General features: G+C 44.9%; 1 protein-coding gene across 1 annotated transcript in view; it reads left to right on the top strand.

Annotated features, from left to right (window-relative positions):
- Window positions 1-2,578: 2,578 nt before the first annotated feature.
- The window catches only part of LOC148450940 (alpha-tectorin-like), a 36,775-nt gene continuing 14,048 nt past the window's right edge, over window positions 2,579-25,305 (top strand). Inside the window, exons 1-4 of the mRNA XM_088462491.1 lie at window positions 2,579-2,613; window positions 10,415-10,453; window positions 13,510-13,640; window positions 21,946-22,224. Coding sequence (XP_088318617.1) covers window positions 13,518-13,640; window positions 21,946-22,224 — 402 coding nt within the window. The 5' untranslated portion in view covers window positions 2,579-2,613; window positions 10,415-10,453; window positions 13,510-13,517. The remainder of the gene's footprint in view (window positions 2,614-10,414; window positions 10,454-13,509; window positions 13,641-21,945; window positions 22,225-25,305) is intronic.

Raw genomic sequence — 25,305 nt, 5'->3', positions numbered from 1 at the left:
AACTTAGGGCTGTATTTACTAAGCAGTGGATTCTGAAAGCCGCAGCGCAGAGCTTGTTCAGTTCGAACAGCAAACGTCAGACTTCGGAGACTTCCTTTATCTTTGTGCTACAAAGAACTCCAGAAAGATCAGAATTGATCGTCCTTCTTAGATCAGTTGTGGCGACCGCTCGCTGATATGTTTTCTCTGTAGTATGGGATTTGTGTGCTTTACCAAACCTCTCTGTTTATAGCTGAATGGCCCTGGATTTGTGGGGTAACCATTTCACCATAGGTTCTTAGAGCACTAGCCTTGGGTACGCTAAATTACTTCATTAACTGTGGACCTGACTTATTCTGGAATTCCTGTGAACCTGTGTTTTTATGATGCAAATTTTGGGGATTTTCCACTTTAACTACCAAGGCTTGGATGTGCATGCCTAATAGTCCTCCTTGGATTGTGAAGAGGGTACTACATCTTATCTTACGTGTTACGTGATTCCTGGTGCAGAGAAGTTATTCAAAGGACATTTAAGTCAGTATTAGAAATATGTTATGTCATATGTGGTTTGCAGGTTTTCCAGCTCTTGTCAATTAGAGGCATTAGTGGTAATCCTTAGGCGATGTCTGCTGCCAATGGACTTGAGTAGTTGGCAGTATAATGTGTGCTACTATGATCATTGTCACATCAGGAGGGGCTCAGACTAACTGGCCCTGGCTTGATCTTGTCCATCTTGCTGCCTGATGGGTCAGAGGCTCTGAGAGGGGGTGGGAATGAGAACAGATTGCAAGGTAGGGGCCTGGAAGTCCAGAGAGGCATTACCATGCCCACCTGCGAGGTCAATATCAAGACCACCATAGTAATGTATACAATGAGGTGATGATTTTGTGCCCCCTCCAGCAGAACAAGAGTCCAGCTAAAGTCTTCAGGCCTGGGCTTGGTATAAGTCGCATTAGATCATGTTGAAGTATTTTGAGGGTATCTTTCCATAGTATGTGCTCCCCCTTGAGGCCACAGGAGACCAAGCAACCACAGTTAAATAAAACATTGTTCAATCAATTTTAACGCATATCACACATCTATGGAAAAAAGATACCCCCTATAGGTGAATATGCCTCTTTTGTGACCCTCTCAGGTAAGTATCCAGTTATTGTTACAATCAGCGCGCAGGTTGTCAGTTCTATGGTTGGACATGCAACAGCATAGATCTATAGATGATGTAGAGATCCCTTGTATATGGCTGGTTTATGCGTCTTTCTCATGGTTACCACAGACAGGCTACCCACAACTATTCTCACCAGCAAATAAGTTGGCAAGGTCCTAGTGACGAATCAGGAACAGTGACTGTCTGTCACATGTCATGACTAAGCCAGGCTCCTGACGATTATGAAGGCCTTCTCTATAGAAGGTAGGACTCGGGTACTGGAAGACGTGGGCTTGAGGGGTATGGTTTAAGTTTGTATTGTCTACAGCTATAGAGATATTAGGCCAGCAGCTTCTGTTGGATGGAGGTATTTTTAACAACATTTTTTAAAGATTGTGTTTGAGGTGGAGAGATTACATCCAATATGAAATGGCAGAATAACCAGAATCATGGGCCAACACAGATGGTGAGAGCTATGGAAAGGATATATTAGGGAATCATCTGCATACAGTAGATATATTTCTGGCATCCAAAGGAGCGTATTATATTTCTGAGAGAAGTGGTGTAGATAGAGAATAGTAGATGATGACTTGTAATTACTATGCAATCATGAATTGAGCACTAAAGTAAACCTTGTAAACATTCTCTGATGGTTCTCACCTGTCTGTAACAACAAGAGTGACCTAGTCTAAGTGGTCTTCAGATATGGGTCATCTATAGACTGACCATGCCAAGTCTCTGTCCTGCACCACCCTTTCATGTCCCCACCTTCCTGTGCTCATGTTCTGCTGCTTCCTAAGCAAAGGCAGGAGTGGGGGTATGAGGGGAAGGTCACAGCCATGCTATGTTCTGCTGCACCTGTGGAACCCACCACTTCTTGGCCTTACCATGTTGAGTAGACCCAGGTATAGTGCTACTACTTGGATACATTGTCAGCACTCCTAGTAAACTGGAGCATCTGGAATGGAAACTGGTCCCACCCACTCATCGCCACCAAACAGCTCCGCCTGTCAATCAGGGTGTGGTTTTGGGGGAACTGCAAGAGATCTTGCAATAGAAGATCGTCCCATGCACCAATCTACTTACATCGGAGTAGTACGCAAATCATTGGGTTTGCAGGCTACTCTGAATTGGGCCCAGCACAAGCAGTACATCACTGCAGTTGTTATAGTGCAGGGTTGCATTACATAGCAATGACACTGCATGCGAAACGCGTTTCACTTATGGATTTGATGAGCGCTTATATCTGGTGGTGGGTAGCATTTGCATTACGGCGTCATTTCTTCGATTAAGCATGCTCAATGTATTTGTGGTCTCTGTAAGTAAACGCCACGTGGGTCACTGAAATGGAAAGACTCCAGCATGTGATACACTGTTACTGGTTTTATTTACCCAATAATAGTCAATGATTAATTATATAATTATTGTGTTTCAGGTATAAAATAAACCCAAGATGAAGACCTGGAACTGTTTAGTGCTCATTCTCCTGGGTAAGGACTCCAACGAGACTGCACCATAATTATTTACTGAACACTGGCGGAACATTATTACAGTAAGGGGACGTATGACACAGTAGACATAGATCCGATGAGAGGACCAATGTTTAAATAAAAATAAATAACTGTTACATACTATTAGAAGGGTTTTGGTTTTCAGGTGTTTAGTTTATTGGTTTGAGCACAATTATCCTAAATAGATTACAATATACTGTACATATTATATAATCACATTGTTTGTGTAGTAGTTTTGTTGCACTTCAGTACACACAGCATCACTCAGCTCAATGCTGCGGATACTGGGCATGAATGAAGCCCCATGTTCTGCGTACAAGTCTGATTGTTAGAATCTGCGCAGGTCCGGTCTCTATCTGTGAGCACGCTTGCAGGGCCCCTAAGCTGCAACATGATTGACATGCTGTAGCCGTTTAGGGGGGTGGGAAGAGAGAATGGGTGCAGCTGGCCAGTGTTCCCAAAAATAGGGGCGTGTCGCCCCCGTTTCCTGGGGGTGGAGAGACGAGGGTCTGAGTCTTCCATCACAGATTTCCTGGCCCCAGGCTGAGCAGCTTCATCAGTCATTTTGGGTACATTTAGGCTTACTTAGATGGCCGATGACTGCGACCATTGTGACTGATGGTCAAGATGGTGATCTGATGCTGGGTGCTCGGATGCAGCAGTCAGATCTGCGATGCTATTAGTGCCTGTCTTTTGTCCTCAGGTGCCTCCTCCAGCATTAGAATATTTTCTCATCTTTGCTACGTCCACAGAAGGAAAAAAGCAAATACCACATACTGTAATCCCCCCCTGTACTGTAATCCCCCGCCACCCCACCTGTACTGTAATCCCCCCACCTGTACTGTAAAACCCCGACCCACCTGTACTATTATCCCCTGCCCACTTGCACTGTTATCCCCCGCCCTCCTCACCTGTACTGTTATCCCCTGCCCACCTGTACTGTTATCCCCCGCCCTCCTCACCTTTACTGTTACCCCCTGCCCACCTGTACTGTTATCCCCCGCCCTCACCTTTACTGTTATCCCCTGCCCACCTGTACTGTTATCCCCCACCCTCACCTTTACTGTTATCCCCTGCCCACCTGTACTGTTATCCCCCACCCTCCTCACCTGTACTGTTATCCCCCGCCCTCCTCACCTGTACTGTTATCCCCCGCCCTCCTCACCTGTACTGTTATCCCCCGCCCTCCTCACCTGTGCTGTTATCCCCCACCCTCCTCACCTGTGCTGTTATCCCCCGCCCTCCTCACCTGTACTGTTATCCCCCGCCCTCCTCACCTGTACTGTTATCCCCCGCCCTCCTCACCTGTACTGTTATCCCCCGCCCTCCTCACCTGTACTGTTATCCCCCGCCCTCCTCACCTGTACTGTTATCCCCCGCCCTCCTCACCTGTACTGTTATCCCCCGCCCTCCTCACCTGTACTGTTATCCCCCGCCCTCCTCACCTGTACTGTAAACCCCCCACCCCACTATTTTTCCATTACTCCCACCGTGTATGCATAACTCCAGACAGACATTGGAATATGATTGCATAGATAATAATAATAATTAATAATAATAAGATAATAACACCAGTATCAGCTATTTATATTGGCCAACTATGTAATTGTATAAAAATCAGCATTGAAATAATATTGTTTACTTTATTTCATTACATTCTCTAATTCACCCCCTGATCTTGCTGAACCACTTGTTTTAATGCAATAATGGAAGAGTGGGAATTGGCTGGAGGCAGAGCCGGCACTAACCAGATAATCCCACCAACACATTGCTGTATGGCTTATTGTTCTCCCTCACCTCCTAACACATCATACACAATGTTCCCTCACCTCCTAACACATCACACATGATGTTCCCTCACCTCCTAACACATCACACACAATGTTCCCTCACCTCCTAACACATCATACACAATGTTCCCTCGCCTCCTAACACATCATACACAATGTTCCCTCACCTCCTAACACATCATACACAATGTTCCCTCGCCTCCTAACACATCATACACAATGTTCCCTCGCCTCCTAACACATCACACACAATGTTCCCTCACCTCCTAACACATCATACACAATGTTCCCTCGCCTCCTAACACATCATACACAATGTTACCTCACCGCCTAACACATCATACACAATGTTCCCTCGCCTCCTAACACATCATACACAATGTTCCCTCACCTCCTAACACATCATACACAATGTTCCCTCGCCTCCTAACACATCATACACAATGTTACCTCACCGCCTAACACATCATACACAATGTTCCCTCGCCTCCTAACACATCATACACAATGTTACCTCACCGCCTAACACATCATACACAATGTTCCCTCACCATCTAACACATCATACACAATGTTACCTCACCGCCTAACACATCATACACAATGTTCCCTCGCCTCCTAACACATCATACACAATGTTACCTCACCGCCTAACACATCATACACAATGTTCCCTCGCCTCCTAACACATCATACACAATGTTACCTCACCGCCTAACACATCATACACAATGTTCCCTCACCTCTTACGTGTTCCTCCCTTTTCTTTCTGCCTCTTATTTGTTCCTTTAGGAGTCAGGCGGAGAACAAACAATTGTGATAAATTTGCCCCATTTTGACATATCTATTACCTTTCCCCCTCTCCCTCTCTACCTCTCCCCCTCTCTCTCTACCTCTCCCTCTCACCCTCTATCCCTCCCTCTCCTTCTCTACCTCTCTCTCTCCCTCTTTACCTTTCTCTCTCTCCCTCTCTCTCCCCTATCCTTCTCTCCCAGCGTAGCATCCCTGGCCTCATCCAGCACCCCTCTCCCAACATATCACCCCTGGCCTCACCCAGCACCCCTCTCCCAGCATAGCACCCCTGGCCTCACCCAGCACCCCTCTCCCAGCATAGCACCCCTGGCCTCACCCAGCACCCCTCTCCCAGCATAGCACCCCTGGCCTCACCCAGCACCCCTCTCCCAGCATAGCACCCCTGGCCTCACCAGGCACCCCTCTCCCAGCATAGCACCCCTGGCCTCACCCAGCACCCCTCTCCCAGCATAGTACCCCTGGCCTCACCCAGCACTCCTCTCCAAGCATAGCACCCATGGCCTTACCCAGCACCCCTCTCCCAGCATAGCACCCCTGGCTTCACCCAGCATCCCTTCTTTCCCGGTTCCCTATGCAGGGTGCAAGGTGTGCGGTGCACATGGGTCCCTAGGTCCAGGGGGCCCCATACCCGGCACCCATAGGTAATTATGCTTACCTTATTGCAGATTCTGGTGTGCGGCGCCACAATGCCGGACCCGTGCTGCAGATCAGGAAAAATATCACTTGGAAAATAATGGCGGCCTTTTTCCCAGTGACTCGTGCAAGCGCAGAAAAGATGTCCCAGGGAAAAAGGTGCGGACATGAAGCCAGAATGTACTGCACAGACAGGGGTATTCAATATGGGTGCGATAACATCGTTTTTGCGTTAATATCGCAATTATGACATCATTATCGCAGGTTTTACTTTTACACCGTATTCAATTTCGAAGACTTATCGCAGTTTTGACAAGTCTTTGATAAAAAACGGTGATAAGTTTCTCACCATTGAATAGGTGTCGAAAAAAAGTGCAGAATTGGGGTTTAGGGGTGCAGGCTTAAAAAAAATAGCCTGCACCCCTGAGATTGACATTTAAAAAAGAACTGTGTCAAAAAAAGTTTTTAAAAAAATAGGGACTCCCCAAAAAATGTACTTAAAAATTGGGGTGCAAAAAAAAAAATGGGAAAAAATTGTTAAACAATAGGGAAATAGGTTCAGGGCTATTCTGCAAGTATGAGGCAGATGTTTTCTAGAATAGACTATTAGCGGCAGGTGTTTTCTAGAATAGATTATTAGCGGCAGGTGTTTTCTATAATAGATTATTAGCGGCAGGTGTTTTCTATAATAGATTATTAGCGGCAGGTGTATTCTAGAATAGATTATTAGCAGCAGGTGTATTCTAGAATAGATTATTAGCGGCAGATGTATTATAGAATAGATTATTAGCGGCAGGTGTATTCTAGAATAGATTATTAGCGGCAGGTGTTTTCTAGAATAGACTATTAGCGGCAGGTGTTTTCTATAATAGATTATTAGCGGCAGGTGTTTTCTATAATAGATTATTAGCGGCAGGTGTTTTCTAGAATAGACTATTAGCGGCAGGTGTTTTCTAGAATAGATTTATAGCGGCAGGTGTATTCTAGAATAGATTATTAGCGGCAGGTGTATTCTAGAATAGATTATTAGCGGCAGGTGTATTCTAGAATAGATTATTAGCGGCAGGTGTTTTCTAGAATAGACTATTAGCGGCAGGTGTTTTCTATAATAGATTATTAGCGGCAGGTGTTTTCTATAATAGATTATTAGCGGCAGGTGTTTTCTAGAATAGACTATTAGCGGCAGGTGTTTTCTATAATAGATTTATAGCGGCAGGTGTTTTCTAGAATAGAAGATTAGCGGCAGGTGTTTTCTATAATAGATTATTAGCAGCAGGTGTTTTCTAGAATAGATTATTAGCGGCAGGTGTATTCTAGAATAGATTATTAGTGGCAGGTGTATTCTAGAATAGATTTATAGCGGCCGGTGTTTTCTATAATAGATTATTAGCGGCAGGTGTATTATAGAATAGATTATTAGCGGCAGGTGTTTTCTAGAATAGATTATTAGCGGCAGGTGTATTCTAGAATAGATTATTAGCGGCAGGTGTATTCTAGAATAGATCATTAGCGGCAGGTGTATTATAGAATAGATTATTAGCGGCAGGTGTTTTCTAGAATAGACTATTAGCGGCAGGTGTTTTCTATAATAGATTATTAGCAGCAGGTGTTTTCTAGAATAGATTATTAGCGGCAGGTGTATTCTAGAATAGATTATTAGTGGCAGGTGTATTCTAGAATAGATTTATAGCGGCCGGTGTTTTCTATAATAGATTATTAGCGGCAGGTGTATTATAGAATAGATTATTAGCGGCAGGTGTATTCTAGAATAGATTATTAGCGGCAGGTGTATTCTAGAATAGATTATTAGCGGCAGGTGTATTCTAGAATAGATCATTAGCGGCAGGTGTATTATAGAATAGATTATTAGCGGCAGGTGTTTTCTATAATAGATTATTAGCGGCAGGTGTTTTCTAGAATAGATTTATAGCGGCCGGTGTTTTCTATAATAGATTATTAGCGGCAGGTGTTTTCTATAATAGATTATTAGCGGCAGGTGTTTTCTAGAATAGATTATTAGCGGCAGGTGTATTCTAGAATAGATTTATAGCGGCAGGTGTATTATAGAATAGGCTATTAGCGGCAGGTGTATTATAGAATAGATTATTAGCGGCAGGTGTATTATAGAATAGATTATTAGCGGCAGGTGTTTTCTAGAATAGATTTATAGCGGCAGGTGTATTCTAGAATAGATTATTAGCGGCAGGTGTTTTCTAGAATAGATTATTAGCGGCAGGTGTATTCTAGAATAGGCTATTAGCGGCAGGTGTATTCTAGAATAGATTTATAGCGGCAGGTGTTTTCTAGAATAGATTTATAGCGGCAGGTGTATTCTAGAATAGATTATTAGCGGCAGGTGTATTCTAGAATAGATTATTAGCGGCAGGTGTATTCTAGAATAGATTTATAGCGGCAGGTGTATTCTAGAATAGGCTATTAGCGGCAGGTGTATTCTAGAATAGATTATTAGCAGCAGGTGTTTTCTAGAATAGATTTATAGCGGCAGGTGTATTCTAGAATAGGCTATTAGCGGCAGGTGTATTCTAGAATAGATTATTAGCGGCAGGTGTATTCTAGAATAGATTATTAGCGGCAGGTGTATTCTAGAATAGATTTATAGCGGCAGGTGCATAAATGCAGAATTTTTAAAAACTTACTTTAGGGACATCAAAATATGCTAGTACCCATTTTCATGTACCCCAAATTTGATGGGACCACTTAAAAAAACGAAAAAAATAACCTAAGTGCTCTTCTGCATCACTTCTTCAATGTCGGGAAAAAAACACCTGCTGCGGCTATTTAAATCCCCGACTTTCAATTAAAGGCTAAAATGGGGGTACCCATAGTGTTCCCCCATGTTTTTACTACTTTAGGGGGGTCTTACAATTATTTTAAGGAAAAATTCGTAACTTTACGCAAATCCAACTTCGGAGTTTCCCGTTTTTGATAATTTTATATTGAATACGGGGATAAGTGGGAGCGCGCACCAGACTTTAACGCAGAAAAAAACTCCGATATGAAACGTTAACTTCGGCAGTGAAGTTAACGTTTCATATTGAATACCCCTCTAGGTGTGTTGATAGAGGAGGGGGCTCAAATGTAGACTGCACATGGCCCCCTACATTAGCGCACGCAGGGGGGGTTTCTGAGTACCTAGAAACCCCCCCTGACAGACCAATTTTTTTTTCCAGAGATGGAGACAGCCTTGTCTCCATCTCTGCACCAGCGGCGGGCCACCCTCCAACGATCGGAGCTGCTCGGGCACTGCCTACAGTTCTCCCAGAGCAGGGAGCGTGGGAGAAGGAGGATCACCCGGCAGCCCGGCAGTAACAGTAACGGCAGCCTGTATTCCTCACCTTTCACTTCTCCAGAGTCCCGTTCAGCCCGGCTAGCTGACCGAGTTATGAATGATTAACTCCTTGGATGAAGCTGTGGGGGACACGGTGTGTGCTGCTGCTGTATGTGACAGGGGAAGGTATGAATGGGGACTATAATTGCTTAATTGTTTGTGTTGTCCTGGTCGGAGTCTGAGATAGACATTATCTCTGTTTATGTGCAGCTTGGAGTTTCCACTGTGTGAAGTGACAACAGTGGAAGTTCCTATACACATAACATTATCTCCTTCTCCCTGTTCAAAAAAACAACATGCTTTTTGGTCATGATAGTCTATGTATGGAATATATATATATATATAGATAGATATAGAGAGAGAGAGAGAGAGAGAGAGAGAGAGAGAGAGTTATTTTTTTTTTAAATCAGCCGTTTGGAAACCCCCCTTTAAAATTCCTGCGTTTGCCCCTGCCCTACTCTCTTAAAATGTGCCTGAGCATAGGCCTGGCTCTGATTGGAGGGTGGTTGGGCACTTTCTAATCCAAGACAAAGAAAGGGGGAAGATTGTCATTGTGTGATGCACTTCAAATTTAAAAAATAACCTTTATTGTTCATACGATAAAAATATCCGTATTTCATTTGTTAAAACGGTGAAGTAATAATGAAAAAAAGATTGTGTTAATAGGAAGAAAGGAATGTGAATAAAATATAATATTCCGGCCGCATAGACTTCATTTTATGACCTAAATTGCTATTCTAATGATTGTAGTATATAGTCATACCTGATGAATAACCCTCGGCTTTCCCTGATAGTCTCATGTGAAAAGTTATTCTCTCAAGATGATCTATTCTAATTCAAATGTCACTATATTTCTGAATGCAGACTGTGTAATTCACAAAGTATCCAATCCAGATACTTGTCTAATATGGAAACATTGTCAAATTATCTTGAAGTATATTATATTTCTGTTCATTAGGGCTTAATAGGAGATCCAGTTATTTCCATAATAAACTATAGTTGTATTTTTCTGAGGGCTGCACATGTATCTAATTAGTATATTATCTGTGACTTTCTAATCCAGCTCCTAATCACAATGCTGAGCACTAAATACCTAAATTATAAGTAATAGGAAAATAAAAATGCTTCTAGGAAATCGACATTTATTCCAGAGTTGATGTAAAACTTCCCACAATTCTCTGCTCTTGTGTTACAGCGCTGCCCTCTGCCCTCTCGTATGCATATACGCACCCAGGTATAGTACATTTTTGTTAATCATTTGCATGTAGCTGTATGTAAAATAATTTATACTTAGCTATTATAGGAAAAACAAAATGCCAAAATGAGTTATAGATTTTTTTAAATTCTAAATAGTCGTATTCCTATTTTGTATGACACAGAGACCTCCAGGCTCTTACCCAAATGATGCCGGAGTACTCTGCTATAAATATACAGCAGTAATATATACTATACACTGACATCCCGCATACAAGGAAATCTGTGTTGTCTAAAAGAACCAGACATGTAAGTTGAGTAGTAGAAGTTGTAGTGGTGGAAACACATCCCTGAGCTGCAGGAGGTGAGAGCTGGGAGCTGGGGGTCTTAGCCGTAGTGTTAGTGAGTACAGAAACCGACTCCCCGAGAACCCGGAACCAGGGAAACTCTCCCACAGAGATGTTACCTGCCACAAGGTGTCCTCATGGATATGCTGCTTATCAATGCCAAGGGGTGGTGATGGGAATGGCGATACTATGCCCCTGCCGCTGCCGGTGAATGTACCCTGAGGTGGGTGCGGGTTTCTGACACAAATGGCTGCTCACTGGATGACAGGATCATATCATAATCTCTATTACTACCTAATGTAAGTATGGTTGTAGCTGAGCGTTGGTGTCAGGAGACTAAATCTATATCACAAATGTGGAATAAGAATTCTATTGTCATACACTCAACTTTTGACCTATAGAAAGTGCATGCAGGACACCTTATTGTGCATCTTGGCCTACCGTGCCACACATAGACATGTCTACCCCTCACCTACCATGCCACACATAGACAGGTCTAGCCCTCACCTACCATGCCACACATAGACAGGTCTAGCCCTCACCTACCATGCCACACATAGACAGGCCTACCCCTCACCTACCATGCCACACATAGACAGGCCTACCCCTCGCCTACCATGCCATACATAGACAGGCCTACCCATCATTTACCATGCCACACATAGACATGTCTACCCCTCACCTACCATACCACACAGACATGTCTACCCCTCACCTACCATGCCACACATAGACATGTCTACCCCTCACCTACCATGCCACACATAGACAGGCCTACCCCTCGCCTACCATGCCATACATAGACAGGCCTACCCCTCGCCTACCATGCCATACATAGACAGGCCTACCCCTCGCCTACCATGCCATACATAGACATGTCTACCCCTCACCTACCATGCCACACATAGACATGTCTACCCCTCACCTACCATGCCATACATAGACAGGTCTAGCCCTCACCTACCATGCCATACATAGACAGGTCTACCCCTCGCCTACCATGCCATACATAGACAGGCCTACCCCTCCCCTACCATGCCATATATAGACAAGCCTACCATGCCATACATAGACAGGTCTACCCATCACCTACCATGCCACGCATAGACAGGCCTACCATGCCACACAGACAGGCCTACCCCTCGCCTACCATGCCATACATAGACAAGCCTGCCTATCACCTACAATGCCATACATAGACAGGCCTACCCATCACCTACCATGCCATACATACAGTAGACTGGCTTACCCGTAACGGTGAATGGTATATGAAGCAGAACCTACCCTGATGGATATTGTACTATGCAGAGGCTAGTCTGGTGGCTAATATGTAAAACAGACCTCCAATTTGGTGACTGGTGCATAGCAGTCTTCTCAGCTTGATAACTAACATAGTGCAGATGTCTCATTTAGATGGCTAGTGTAAAGCAGTCTCCTCAGTATGGTGGGTAGTTTAGAGAAGACCCTCCAATCTGATGGCTAGTGTAAAGTTGCCCTGGTGACTAGTAAATTGCAGAAGGGTAGTTTAGAGCAGACCATCCAATATGATGGCTAGTGAAGAGCAGACCCTCCAATCTACTGTCTACTTTAGAGCCGACCTTCCAATATGGTGGGTAGTTTAGTGCAGACCCTCCAATTTGGTGGCTAGTGTAAAGCAGACCTTCCAATAGGGTGGGTAGTTCAGCGCAGACCCTCTAATTTGGTGGCTAGTGTAGAGCAGACCCTCTAATTTGGTGGCTAGTGTAGAGCAGACCCCCTACTCTAGGTGAGAGGTTTCCATACTGTATGTCCATAGAGATCAAATTCCCAAAATGTAGTTCTTTTAAATTGGTCTGTACATTAGATTAGATTTGCGTGTAGAGTCTGTGGCATTCTGCATCCTGGTAACGTCATGTATCACTCTCCAGATGTGAATATACTGCAGTAACGGTTGTCAACTCTTGATAATTCTACTCTGAAATACTGAGATGTCTTTCTTCTATAACTCGGGACTAGAGGCTGTCTGGCTCACACACTGTACCTCGGGACTAGAGGCTGCCTGGCTCACACAATGTACCTCGGGACTAGAGGCTGCCTGGCTCACACACTGTACCTCGGGACTAGAGGCTGCCTGGCTCACACACTGTAACTCGGGACTAGAGGCTGCCTGGCTCACACACTAACTCGGGACTAGAGGCTGCCTGGCTCACACACTGTAACTCGGGACTAGAGGCTGCCTGGCTCACACACTGTACCTCGGGACTAGAGGCTGCCTGGCTCACACACTGTAACTCGGGACTAGAGGCTGCCTGGCTCACACACTGTAACTCGGGACTAGAGGCTGCCTGGCTCACACACTGTAACTCGGGACTAGAGGCTGCCTGGCTCACACACTGTAACTCGGGACTAGAGGCTGCCTGGCTCACACACTAACTCGGGACTAGAGGCTGCCTGGCTCACACACTGTAACTCGAGACTAGAGGCTGCCTGGCTCACACACTGTAACGTAGCATTTGCACAGAAAGACAGAAAGGCTGATGTGTTCATTTCCCAAACATTGTGTCAGCAGCTACATGCCAATAGGGGTGTATTTTGCCACCTGCAATGACCAAGGGAGGGTAAACTCCAGGATACATTGTTTTGTAACACACATGAAATGGGAAATCACGCTAAGACTGATCGATTAATATTAACTTTACTCTTCACATATGTGAAAATTAAATGGTTTTGGCACCAATATCCTTTGATATTTTTGCATCCCTCCCCCTAGGCTCTCTCATGTATCCATATGGGCCGGCTTATAACGACTTCGAAACTGAGGTTGAGGATGATGGTGGAACAGACCTTATTACGCTGTCACGTTCATTCACATTCTTTGGTGAAATCTACAGAGGCTGTTATGTAAGTATGTAAGCCATGGAAGGACACCCCTGCAGCAACTGCGCTGTGATGACATCATACTATGGTCTGAGGCAGGCGCTGCTGCTCCGCGATTCTCTGAAAGGCTGAGAGAGTTCTTGGCGTCTTCTGATAGGCTCTCAGCCTCTTAGAGAATCTTGGGACAGCCCCAGACGATTAGTGGAGAGAACGAGGATGGGAAAAGCAGCTATGTGACTGAGTAAGATATATCATAAAGGGGCCTATTTATCACTAAATATTTGTGGATTATTCCCTAAAAACACCTGTTTTTGATGGTTACACACAAATATTTAGTATCCCCGGCCTGTAATATACAATATCTGCTGCGCTAATGTCGCATCCAAATCGCATTGCAAATGTAATCTATATAACAAGCGAGAAAGCGTGTATGTCTGTCTGTTTTTGCTTTATACACACCCAGAGTTTTGGACCTAGATCCACCAAATTTGGTATGGTGGTGTAGTTTGACCAGAATTAGGGTTTTGCCTAGGTTTGACCTTCGTCAGGGCCACAACATTACCTAAAAATGGGGACTCTCTTATATTACATAGGTTCCATGGCTGCAGTCTGTCAAACCTGTGTAAAAACTACAAAAGTATAATTTTACCCTCACAGTCTGAGCAAATGTCACACAGTATAACTCATGCAAGTGCATATTAAATCCAGAGCTAGTTCTTTTTGAGTGACCATATATATTAGTCAGCCCTCTGTGTTGCATGCAAGGGCATAACTATATCTTTGGGGGCTACATAGCAAGATCTTACAAGGGCCTCATCCAGAGGTAAAAATCCTCATCCCACGTGAATGACTGATCCTGTTTGAGAGTCTGATCCCGTGTGTGACTGATCCCGTGAGTGACTGATCCCGTGTGAGAGTCTGATCCTATGTAAGGAACTGATTCTGTGTGAGCGTCTGATCCGGTGTAAGTTACTGATCCCGTGTGAGAGTCTGACCTTGTGTGAGAGTCTGACCTTGTGCGAGTGACTGATCCCATGGGAGAGTGATCCTGTGTGAGAGTCTGATTCTGTGTGAGTGAAAGATCCCATGTGAGAGTCTGATCTCGTGTGTGTCACGACCAGGGTTTCTCGGCATGGTGGTCGACGGGTGATAGCTGTGAGGTCGCTGTGGCGGGGGGAGTCTGGCGGTGGTGCTGGTGTGTGGCGAGGGGCATTGGCTGCGTGTAGCTCTGTGCGGGCACATTGTCACTCTGGTCTGGTGAAGCCTGGCGGTGTTTCCATTCCGCCCAGCATGGGCGTCGCCATCTTGCCTACAGCCATGTGATTCAGTTGTCCAATCCTGGTGGGTCACGTGCTCTCTCTCCGGCCAGTCACGGTACAGCACTTGGTATTTAGGAATGTCCAGAGCCTCCCTTCATTGCCAGTGCAACGTGTTTCTCAACGACAGCTGAGAGAGAGTTCCTGAGCTCGTTACCTGCCTCCTTGGAAATGCTACCTAGCCTGTTAGCCTGCCTGCTCCAATCGCTGGACTTCCCCTGCACCCTCCATTTACCTTCCTCCTGCCTGAGTACCTGAGTCTGCTGTCACCATGCACCTTGCCCACTGACACTCTGCTGGATTATATTTCCTCTGCCTGCATATCACTTCAGCCTCATCATACCTGCATACTGGACTGTTCCTGCCTGTCACTATCTGGACATTCTCCCATTTGCTTCACTACAGATCCCAAGTTCACTTCAGTGCTTTGCCTGGAATTTTACTTTTGCCATATTCATGTCTACTAAACCACTCATTAAAAGTTCCACATTTTCATTTAATTCTGCTTCTGTGTCTGCTCCTATCACCACCTCGGGTCCACAACAAAACCAGAACCTCACAGTGTGAGTGACTGATCCCATGTGAGAGTCTGATCCTATGTAAGGGACTGATTCCGGTGTAAGTTAGTGATCCCGTGTGAGAGTCTGATCCTGTGTAAGTTAGTGATACCGTGTGAGTCTGATCCTGTGTAAGTTAGTGATCCCGTGTGAGAGTCTGATCCTGTGTAAGTTAGTGATACCGTGTGAGAGTCTGATCCTGTGTAAGTTAGTGATACTGTGTGAGAGTCTGATCCTGTGTAAGTTAGTGATCCCGTGTGAGAGTCTGATCCTGTGTAAGTTAGTGATCCCGTGTGAGAGTCTGATCCTGTGTAAGTTAGTGATCCCGTGTGAGTCTGATCCTGTGTAAGTTAGTGATACCATGTGAGAGTCTGATCCTGTGTAAGTTAGTGATACCGTGTGAGTCTGATCCTGTGTAAGTTAGTGATCCCGTGTGAGAGTCTGATCCTGTGTAAGTTAGTGATCCCGTGTGAGAGTCTGATCCTGTGTAAGTTAGTGATCCCGTGTGAGAGTCTGATCCTGTGTAAGTTAGTGATCCCGTGTGAGAGTCTGATCCTGTGTAAGTTAGTGATCCCGTGTGAGAGTCTGATCCTGTGTAAGTTAGTGATCCCGTGTGAGAGTCTGATCCTGTGTAAGTTAGTGATCCCGTGTGAGAGTCTGATCCTGTGTAAGTTAGTGATCCCGTGTGAGAGTCTGATCCTGTGTAAGTTAGTGATACCGTGTGAGAGTCTGATCCTGTGTAAGTTAGTGATACCCTGTGAGAGTCTGATCCTGTGTAAGTTAGTGATACCGTGTGAGAGTCTGATCCTGTGTAAGTTAGTGATACCGTGTGAGAGTCTGATCCTGTGTAAGTTAGTGATACCGTGTGAGAGTCTGATCCTGTGTAAGTTAGTGATACCGTGTGAGAGTCTGATCCTGTGTAAGTTAGTGATCCCGTGTGAGAGTCTGATCCTGTGTAAGTTAGTGATACCGAGTGAGTCTGATCCTGTGTAAGTTAGTGATACCGTGTGAGAGTCTGATCCTGTGTAAGTTAGTAATACCGTGTGAGAGTCTGATCCTGTGTAAGTTAGTGATACCGTGTGAGTCTGATCCTGTGTAAGTTAGTGATACCGTGTGAGTCTGATCCTGTGTAAGTTAGTGATACCGTGTGAGTCTGATCCTGTGTAAGTTAGTGATACCGTGTGAGAGTCTGCAGGGCCGCAACTAGGGGGGGGCTGAGGGGTCATGTGCACTGGGCGCCATCCTCCAGCGGCACCGGCCACACACTTCTCTGTGCCGGAGGTCTGCAGATAGAAACCTCCAGCAGCCGGACATTGAAAATCGGCACAAGATCCCACCCTCCCTCCTCACCTCGGAAGTTAGGGTAAGCACTCAGGGGGGGGGAGGGGGGCGGAGAGGGAGTGAGAGGGGCGGCAGTGCTGCAAAGGGCGCACTGCTGTCTAGCTACGGCGCTGGAGTCTGATCCTGTGTAAGTTAGTAATACCGTGTGAGAGTCTGATCCTGTGTAAGTTAGTGATCCCGTGTGGGAGTCTGATCCTGTGTAAGTTAGTGATACCATGTGAGAGTCTGATCCTGTGTAAGGGACTGATTCCGGTGTAAGTTAGTGATCCCGTGTGAGAGTCTGATCCTATGTAAGTTAGTAATACCGTGTGAGAGTGTGATCCTGTGTAAGTTAGTGATCCCGTGTGAGAGTCTGATCCTGTGTAAGTTAGTGATACCATGTGAGAGTCTGATCCTGTGTAAGGGACTAATTCCGGTGTAAGTTAGTGATACCGTGTGAGAGTCTGATCCTGTGTTAGTGATCCCGTGTGAGAGTCTGATCCTGTGTAAGTTAGTGATCCCGTGTGAGAGTCTGATCCCGTGTAAGTTAGTAATACCGTGTGATAGTCTGATCCTGTGTAAGTTAGTGATCCCGTGTGAGAGTCTGATCCTGTGTAAGTTAGTGATCCCGTGTGAGAGTCTGATCCTGTGTAAGTTAGTGATCCCGTGTGAGAGTCTGATCCTATGTAAGTTAGTAATACCGTGTGAGAGTCTGATCCTGTGTAAGTTAGTGATCCCGTGTGAGAGTCTGATCCTGTGTAAGTTAGTGATACCATGTGAGAGTCTGATCCTATGTAAGGGACTAATTCCGGTGTAAGTTAGTGATACCGTGTGAGAGTCTGATCTTGTGTAAGTTAGTGATCCCGTGTGAGAGTCTGATCCTATGTAAGTTAGTAATACCGTGTGAGAGTCTGATCCTGTGTAAGTTAGTGATCCCGTGTGAGAGTCTGATCCTGTGTAAGTTAGTGATCCCGTGTGAGAGTCTGATCCTGTGTAAGTTAGTGATCCCGTGTGAGAGTCTGATCCTGTGTAAGTTAGTGATCCCGTGTGAGAGTCTGATCCTGTGTAAGTTAGTGATCCCGTGTGAGAGTCTGATCCTGTGTAAGTTAGTGATCCCGTGTGAGAGTCTGATCCTGTGTAAGTTAGTGATCCCGTGTGAGAGTCTGATCCTGTGTAAGTTAGTGATACCATGTGAGAGTCTGATCCTGTGTAAGTTAGTGATACCCTGTGAGAGTCTGATCCTGTGTAAGTTAGTGATACCGTGTGAGAGTCTGATCCTGTGTAAGTTAGTGATACCGTGTGAGAGTCTGATCCTGTGTAAGTTAGTAATACCGTGTGAGAGTCTGATCCTGTGTAAGTTAGTGATACCATGTGAGAGTCTGATCCTGTGTAAGTTAGTGATACCATGTGAGTCTGATCCTGTGTAAGTTAGTGATACCGTGTGAGTCTGATCCTGTGTAAGTTAGTGATACCCTGTGAGAGTCTGATCCTGTGTAAGTTAGTGATACCGTGTGAGAGTCTGCAGGGCCGCAACTAGGGGGGGGCTGAGGGGTCATGTGCACTGGGCGCCATCCTCCAGCGGCACCGGCCACACACTTCTCTGTGCCGGAGGTCTGCAGATAGAAACCTCCAGCAGCCGGACATTGAAAATCGGCACAAGATCCCACCCTCCCTCCTCACCTCGGAAGTTAGGGTAAGCACTCAGGGGGGGGAGGGGGGCAGAGAGGGAGTGAGAGGGGCGGCAGTGCTGCAAAGGGCGCACTGCTGTCTAGCTACGGCGCTGGAGTCTGATCCTGTGTAAGTTAGTAATACCGTGTGAGAGTCTGATCCTGTGTAAGTTAGTGATCCCGTGTGAGAGTCTGATCCTGTGTAAGTTAGTGATACCATGTGAGAGTCTGATCCTGTGTAAGGGACTGATTCCGGTGTAAGTTAGTGATCCCGTGTGAGAGTCTGATCCTATGTAAGTTAGTAATACCGTGTGAGAGTGTGATCCTGTGTAAGTTAGTGATCCCGTGTGAGAGTCTGATCCTGTGTAAGTTAGTGATCCCGTGTGAGAGTCTGATCCTGTGTAAGTTAGTGATCCCGTGTGAGAGTCTGATCCCGTGTAAGTTAGTAATACCGTGTGATAGTCTGATCCTGTGTAAGTTAGTGATCCTGTGTGAGAGTCTGATCCTGTGTAAGTTAGTGATCCCGTGTGAGAGTCTGATCCTGTGTAAGTTAGTGATCCCGTGTGAGAGTCTGATCCTATGTAAGTTAGTAATACCGTGTGAGAGTCTGATCCTGTGTAAGTTAGTGATCCCGTGTGAGAGTCTGATCCTGTGTAAGTTAGTGATACCATGTGAGAGTCTGATCCTGTGTAAGGGACTAATTCCGGTGTAAGTTAGTGATACCGTATGAGAGTCTGATCCTGTGTAAGTTAGTGATCCCGTGTGAGAGTCTGATCCTGTGTAAGTTAGTGATCCCGTGTGAGAGTCTGATCCTGTGTAAGTTAGCAATACCGTGTGAGAGTCTGATCATGTGTAAGTTAGTGATCCCGTGTGAGAGTCTGATCCTGTGTAAGTTAGTGATACCATGTGAGAGTCTGATCCTGTGTAAGGGACTAATTCCGGTGTAAGTTAGTGATCCCGTGTGAGAGTCCGATCCTGTGTAAGTTAGTGATCCCGTGTGAGAGTCCGATCCTGTGTAAGTTAGTGATCCCGTGTGAGAGTCTGATCCTGTGTAAGTTAGTGATCCCATGTGAGAGTCTGATCCTGTGTAAGTTAGTGATCCCGTGTGAGAGTCTGATCCTGTGTAAGTTAGTGATCCCATGTGAGAGTCTGATCCTGTGTAAGTTAGTGATCCCTTGTGAGAGTCTGATCCTGTGTAAGTTAGTGATACCATGTGAGAGTCTGATCCTGTGTAAGTTAGTGATACCGTGTGAGAGTCTGATCCTGTGTAAGGGACTGATTCCGGTGTAAGTTAGTGATACCGTGTGAGAGTCTGATCCTGTGTAAGTTAGTGATACCATGTGAGAGTCTGATCCTGTGTAAGTTAGTGATCCCGTGTGAGAGTCTGATCCTGTGTAAGTTAGTGATACCATGTGAGAGTCTGATCCTGTGTAAGTTAGTAATCCCTTTTCAGCATCTGATCCCGTGTGTGAGTGACTGATCCCATGTGAATGATCCCGTGTGAGAGTCTGATCCTGTGTTAGTTAGTGATACCGTGTGAGAGTCTGATCCTGTGTAAGTTAGTGATACCGTGTGAGAGTCTGATCCTGTGTAAGTTAGTAATCCCTTTCAGCATCTGATCCAGTGTGTGAGTGACTGATCCTGTGTAAGTTAGTGATACCGTGTGAGAGTCTGATCCTGTGTAATTTAGTGATACCATGTGAGAGTCTGATCCTGTGTAAGTTAGTGATCCCGTGTGATAGTCTGATCCTGTGTAAGTTAGTGATACCGTGTGAGAGTCTGATCCTGTGTAAGTTAGTAATCCCTTTTCAGCATCTGATCCCGTATGTGAGTGACTGATCCCATGTGAATGATCCCGTGTGAGAGTCTGATCCTGTGTAAGTTAGTGATCCCGTTTGAGAGTCTGATCCTGTGTAAGTTAGTGATACCATGTGAGAGTCTGATCCTGTGTAAGGGACTAATTCCGGTGTAAGTTAGTGATACCGTGTGAAAGTCTGATCCTGTGTAAGTTAGTGATCCCGTGTGAGAGTCTGATCCTGTGTAAGTTAGTGATCCCGTGTGAGAGTCCGATCCTGTGTAAGTTAGTGATCCCGTGTGAGAGTCCGATCCTGTGTAAGTTAGTGATCCCGTGTGAGAGTCTGATCCTGTGTAAGTTAGTGAACCCGTGTGAGAGTCTGATCCTGTGTAAGGGAATGATTCCAGTGTAAGTTAGTGATACCGTGTGAGAGTCTGATCCTGTGTAAGTTAGTGATCCCGTGTGAGAGTCTGATCCTGTGTAAGTTAGTGATCCCATGTGAGAGTCTGATCCTGTGTAAGTTAGTGATCCCGTGTGAGAGTCTGATCCTGTGTAAGTTAGTGATACCATGTGAGAGTCTGATCATGTGTAAGTTAGTGATCCCGTGTGAGAGTCTGATCCTGTGTATGTTAGTGATACCGTGTGAGAGTCTGATCCTGTGTAAGGGACTGATTCCGGTGTAAGTTAGTGATACCGTGTGAGAGTCTGATCCTGTGTAAGTTAGTGATACCATGTGAGAGTCTGATCCTGTGTAAGTTAGTGATCCCATGTGAGAGTCTGATCCTGTGTAAGTTAGTGATACCTTGTGAGAGTCTGATCCTGTGTAAGTTAGTAATCCCTTTTCAGCATCTGATCCCGTGTGTGAGTGACTGATCCCATGTGAATGATCCCATGTGAGAGTCTGATCCTGTGTAAGTTAGTGATACCGTGTGAGAGTCTGATCCTGTGTAAGTTAGTGATCCCGTGTGAGAGTCTGATCCTGTGTAAGTTAGTGATCCCATGTGAGAGTCTGATCCTGTGTAAGTTAGTGATCCCGTGTGAGAGTCTGATCCTGTGTAAGTTAGTGATACCATGTGAGAGTCTGATCCTGTGTAAGTTAGTGATCCCATGAGAGAGTCTGATCCTGTGTAAGTTAGTGATACCGTGTGAGAGTCTGATCCTGTGTAAGGGACTGATTCCGGTGTAAGTTAGTGATACCGTGTGAGAGTCTGATCCTGTGTAAGTTAGTGATACCATGTGAGAGTCTGATCCTGTGTAAGTTAGTGATCCCGTGTGAGAGTCTGATCCTGTGTAAGTTAGTGATACCGTGTGAGAGTCTGATCCTGTGTAAGTTAGTAATCCCTTTTCAGCATCTGATCCCGTGTGTGAGTGACTGATCCCATGTGAATGATCCCGTGTGAGAGTCTGATCCTGTGTAAGTTAGTGATACCGTGTGAGAGTCTGATCCTGTGTAAGTTAGTGATACCGTGTGAGAGTCTGATTCTGTGTAAGTTTGTAATCCCTTTTCAGCATCTGATCCCGTGTGTGAGTGACTGATCCCATGTGAATGATCCCGTGTGAGTGTCTGATCCCATGTGAGTGGCTGACGTCTTGCATATACCCATGTCTCTCATTGCACACTCTCAGGTGATGTCATTTGCAGCCACTCCTGTAACATTATTATTTTTCTCTCAGATAAACAACAATGGAGCAATCTCATTCAGAGACAAAATGACGAAGTACACGCCGGATGCGTTCCCCATTCCCAATGCCTACATGATCTGTCCCTTTTGGTCGGACGTGGATAATGAATGTGGTGGAAAGATATATTACAGACAGACTACAGAGAAAGAAGTGCTGACACAGATGTCAGACGACATGAACAAACATTTCGAACAATTAGATTACACAGCTGTCTGGGCCCTGATAGTAACATGGCATGAGGTGCCGTATCACGGAACTGAATCTAATAAGGTGATTATCCAAAGCAGAATTGTGCGCTGAGCTCTGGCAGAACCACCTTCAGCACAACATGGCTCAGGCCAAAGCGTGATCTGCGCCTAACTGTGTATAGCTGGGCATAACGGTATAACTGGGTATAACTGCATATAGCTGGGCATAACGGTATAACTGGGTATAACTGCATATAGCTGGGCATAACTGTATAACTGGGTATAACTGTGTATAGCTGGGCATAACTGTGTATAGCTGGGCATAACTGTGTATAGCTGGGCATAACGGTATAACTGGGTATAACTGTGTATAGCTGGGCATAACGGTATAACTGGGTATAACTGTGTATAGCTGGGCATAACGGTATAACTGGGTATAACTGCATATAGCTGGGCATAACGGTATAACTGGGTATAACTGCATATAGCTGGGCATAACGGTATAACTGGGTATAACTGCATATAGCTGGGCATAACTGTATAACTGGGTATAACTGCGTATAGCTGGGCATAACTGTGTATAGCAGGGCATAACTGTGTATAGCTGGGCATAACGGTATAACTGGGTATAACTGTGTATAGCTGGGCATAACGGTATAACTGGGTATAACTGTGTATAGCTGGGCATAACGGTATAACTGGGTATAACTGCATATAGCTGGGCATAACGGCATAACTGGGTATAACTGTGTATAGCTGGGCATAACGGTATAACTGGGTATAACTGCATATAGCTGGGCATAACGGTATAACTGGGTATAACTGCATATAGCTGGGCATAACGGTATAACTGGGTATAACTGCATATAGCTGGGCATAACTGTGTATAGAAACAGAAAAAGATTACCGTGCTAAAAATGACCAGAAAATTAAATAAAAAATAAATAAGTAGTAAATATCTTATCAACACTTAGGAGGTGTATAGGTAATATTTTCAATATTTTAAAAAAGGTGCCATATATGATAAAAAAACAAAATCAATCAATAAAGGTAAATAAAAAACAACACTTTGACACTAGGTATTAAAATGGATGCTAAATATGTTGATAGAATCTTATATTAGTAAAAAACAATAATTACATAATAGAACACTAGATAATTCTCTTTAAACTGTTCAAACAGATCAATCGCAATTCAGAAGCAGCCGTTGAGAAACTGCTCCCTGTACAAGATGAAACAATGTTTCTTTATTTCCTGTTTATAAAGAAAGTGTTTCTCTATTTATATACAGTATACACAGAACACATCTCATATAGAACCACTGTAGATGATCATTTTTATATAGCCGCGTCCAGCTAGTAAAAAACAGTTATGAAATATATATATATATATGTTTTTGGATGTTGGTAAAAAAGGATTTTTCCTATTTTTGTTCTTCCTCAACAGTAGTCCGGGTACAGTAACACTCCTTTGATGTCCATGCAAATTGGTAGTATAGAACCCGTGGATAATAGTAATCCCTATGTAAATAGGAAGTCACTAGGTGTTTATATATAATAGCACTTGGTGCTTTTCCACAGGGTACTGTATCTTTGGTATAATATACAGCTTTTAAAAAGACGACCAGTAGTAATGCAGAAACTCTAAGACAGATGGCTCAGTTTATAGGATAAATCAATCAGCAACGTGCAGGAATATGTCTACTGATGGATATGTTTGGTTGTATAGCTCAAGTCGGAAAATCATACAGTCGGCAAAATATAGGAGTGTAAACGCTAACAGTGTAAACTCACTTTTCAGCCGCTGTTCTGCTGGGTATAATTGTGCATAACTTGCGTATAGCCGCGTATAATAGGGGAGTCACACCAGCTGTCATCTCACACGCTGCCAAACGTCACTGGCTGGGACTCACTGGCAGCTGCTGTGACTCCCCTATGTGAATTTTGGACTGTGCTGCAGCCGCACCTCTGGGGCCTCCACCAATCATAAATTACCAGGGAAGTCCAGGACCAGAGCATTGTGTCCCTCCTGGAGAAGGTCATGTTGGGAGGTGTGCTCATACCCATCAAATCTCCCTATACAAGTCTACTTCCCCACATGACATTAGACCTCTGTACATACTTATCAGAACTTTCCACAGGACATCAGACTTCCCCACATGCCCCAAGACCACCACATGCCTTTAGACTTACCAATATTCCATCAGACCCCCAATATGTCCTGAGATCCTCTCAATAAAACTGCAATATGAGTGCTTTAAAAATTGGTGGCACCTGTAAAAGGAAAATGATCATTAAATGATTTTATAACGTACACATTTTTGTGTATAGCTCTTTTTGGTATCATTATGAGTGTTGCTGCACCGGCCATTTTTTATTTAGAGCCATCCGAGATGGTAATCTGCTGTGGAGGTGGTGCAATGTGCTATCCCGATCTTTCCTTACCTTGTAGATGTCTTCTTCCTTACTCCGATTGTGGACCAAGGGCCTGATTCAGTAAGGATGGCAATAGCGATTACGCACGCAGTCTGACTGTGATGATATGCTAATGATTGCAACGCCATATGAGGCTTAATATAAGGACACCCACTTTACCTAACACACATCCGTAATACTTAGCAAGATTGCAAAACCATCGGTAACATGGCGTATCATCGGAGCCTCACGCACACTTGCACAAGCTCTGACCTTACTCAGGAATTGCTAACGTCATCACACGCAGTGAGAGCCCAGGCTGCGTATGGCATCACAGTGGCTAATTTATGCACACCCCTGCAACGGTGTTCACATGCACTGTCACGCCTCCTGCGTTTCACCACCCACCACCTCGTCACCAAACAGTACTTCCTGTCAATCACTCTGCGATGGGCCTGTGTAGTCACTGCAATCGCAATCCCGATCTCAGTTGGGTCTTCGCGCATGCGCAGTATGATGCATACGCATGCACAGAACGCAACAATCGACCGATTGTGTGCGTAATCGCAGTTGCAATCAGTAATGATCAGGCGCCGGGTCAGTCCTAGGCAGTTCCCAGCTGTTGATGGTAAGATAGGCCCCTGGAGCGTCTGTCTGCGTGGTGTATAACACCCCTCTATGATACTGTATTACTAAGGTCTTAGCGAGGTATCAGATAAGTCTCACTTTGGAGCGGCTCTTTCCCTCGG

The sequence above is a fragment of the Taudactylus pleione genome, unplaced genomic scaffold (assembly GCF_031769625.1).
Source record: "Taudactylus pleione unplaced genomic scaffold, aTauple2 ptg001250l, whole genome shotgun sequence".
Taxonomy (NCBI): Eukaryota; Metazoa; Chordata; class Amphibia; order Anura; family Myobatrachidae; genus Taudactylus; species Taudactylus pleione.
This window is presented reverse-complemented; position numbering and strand designations above follow the sequence as displayed.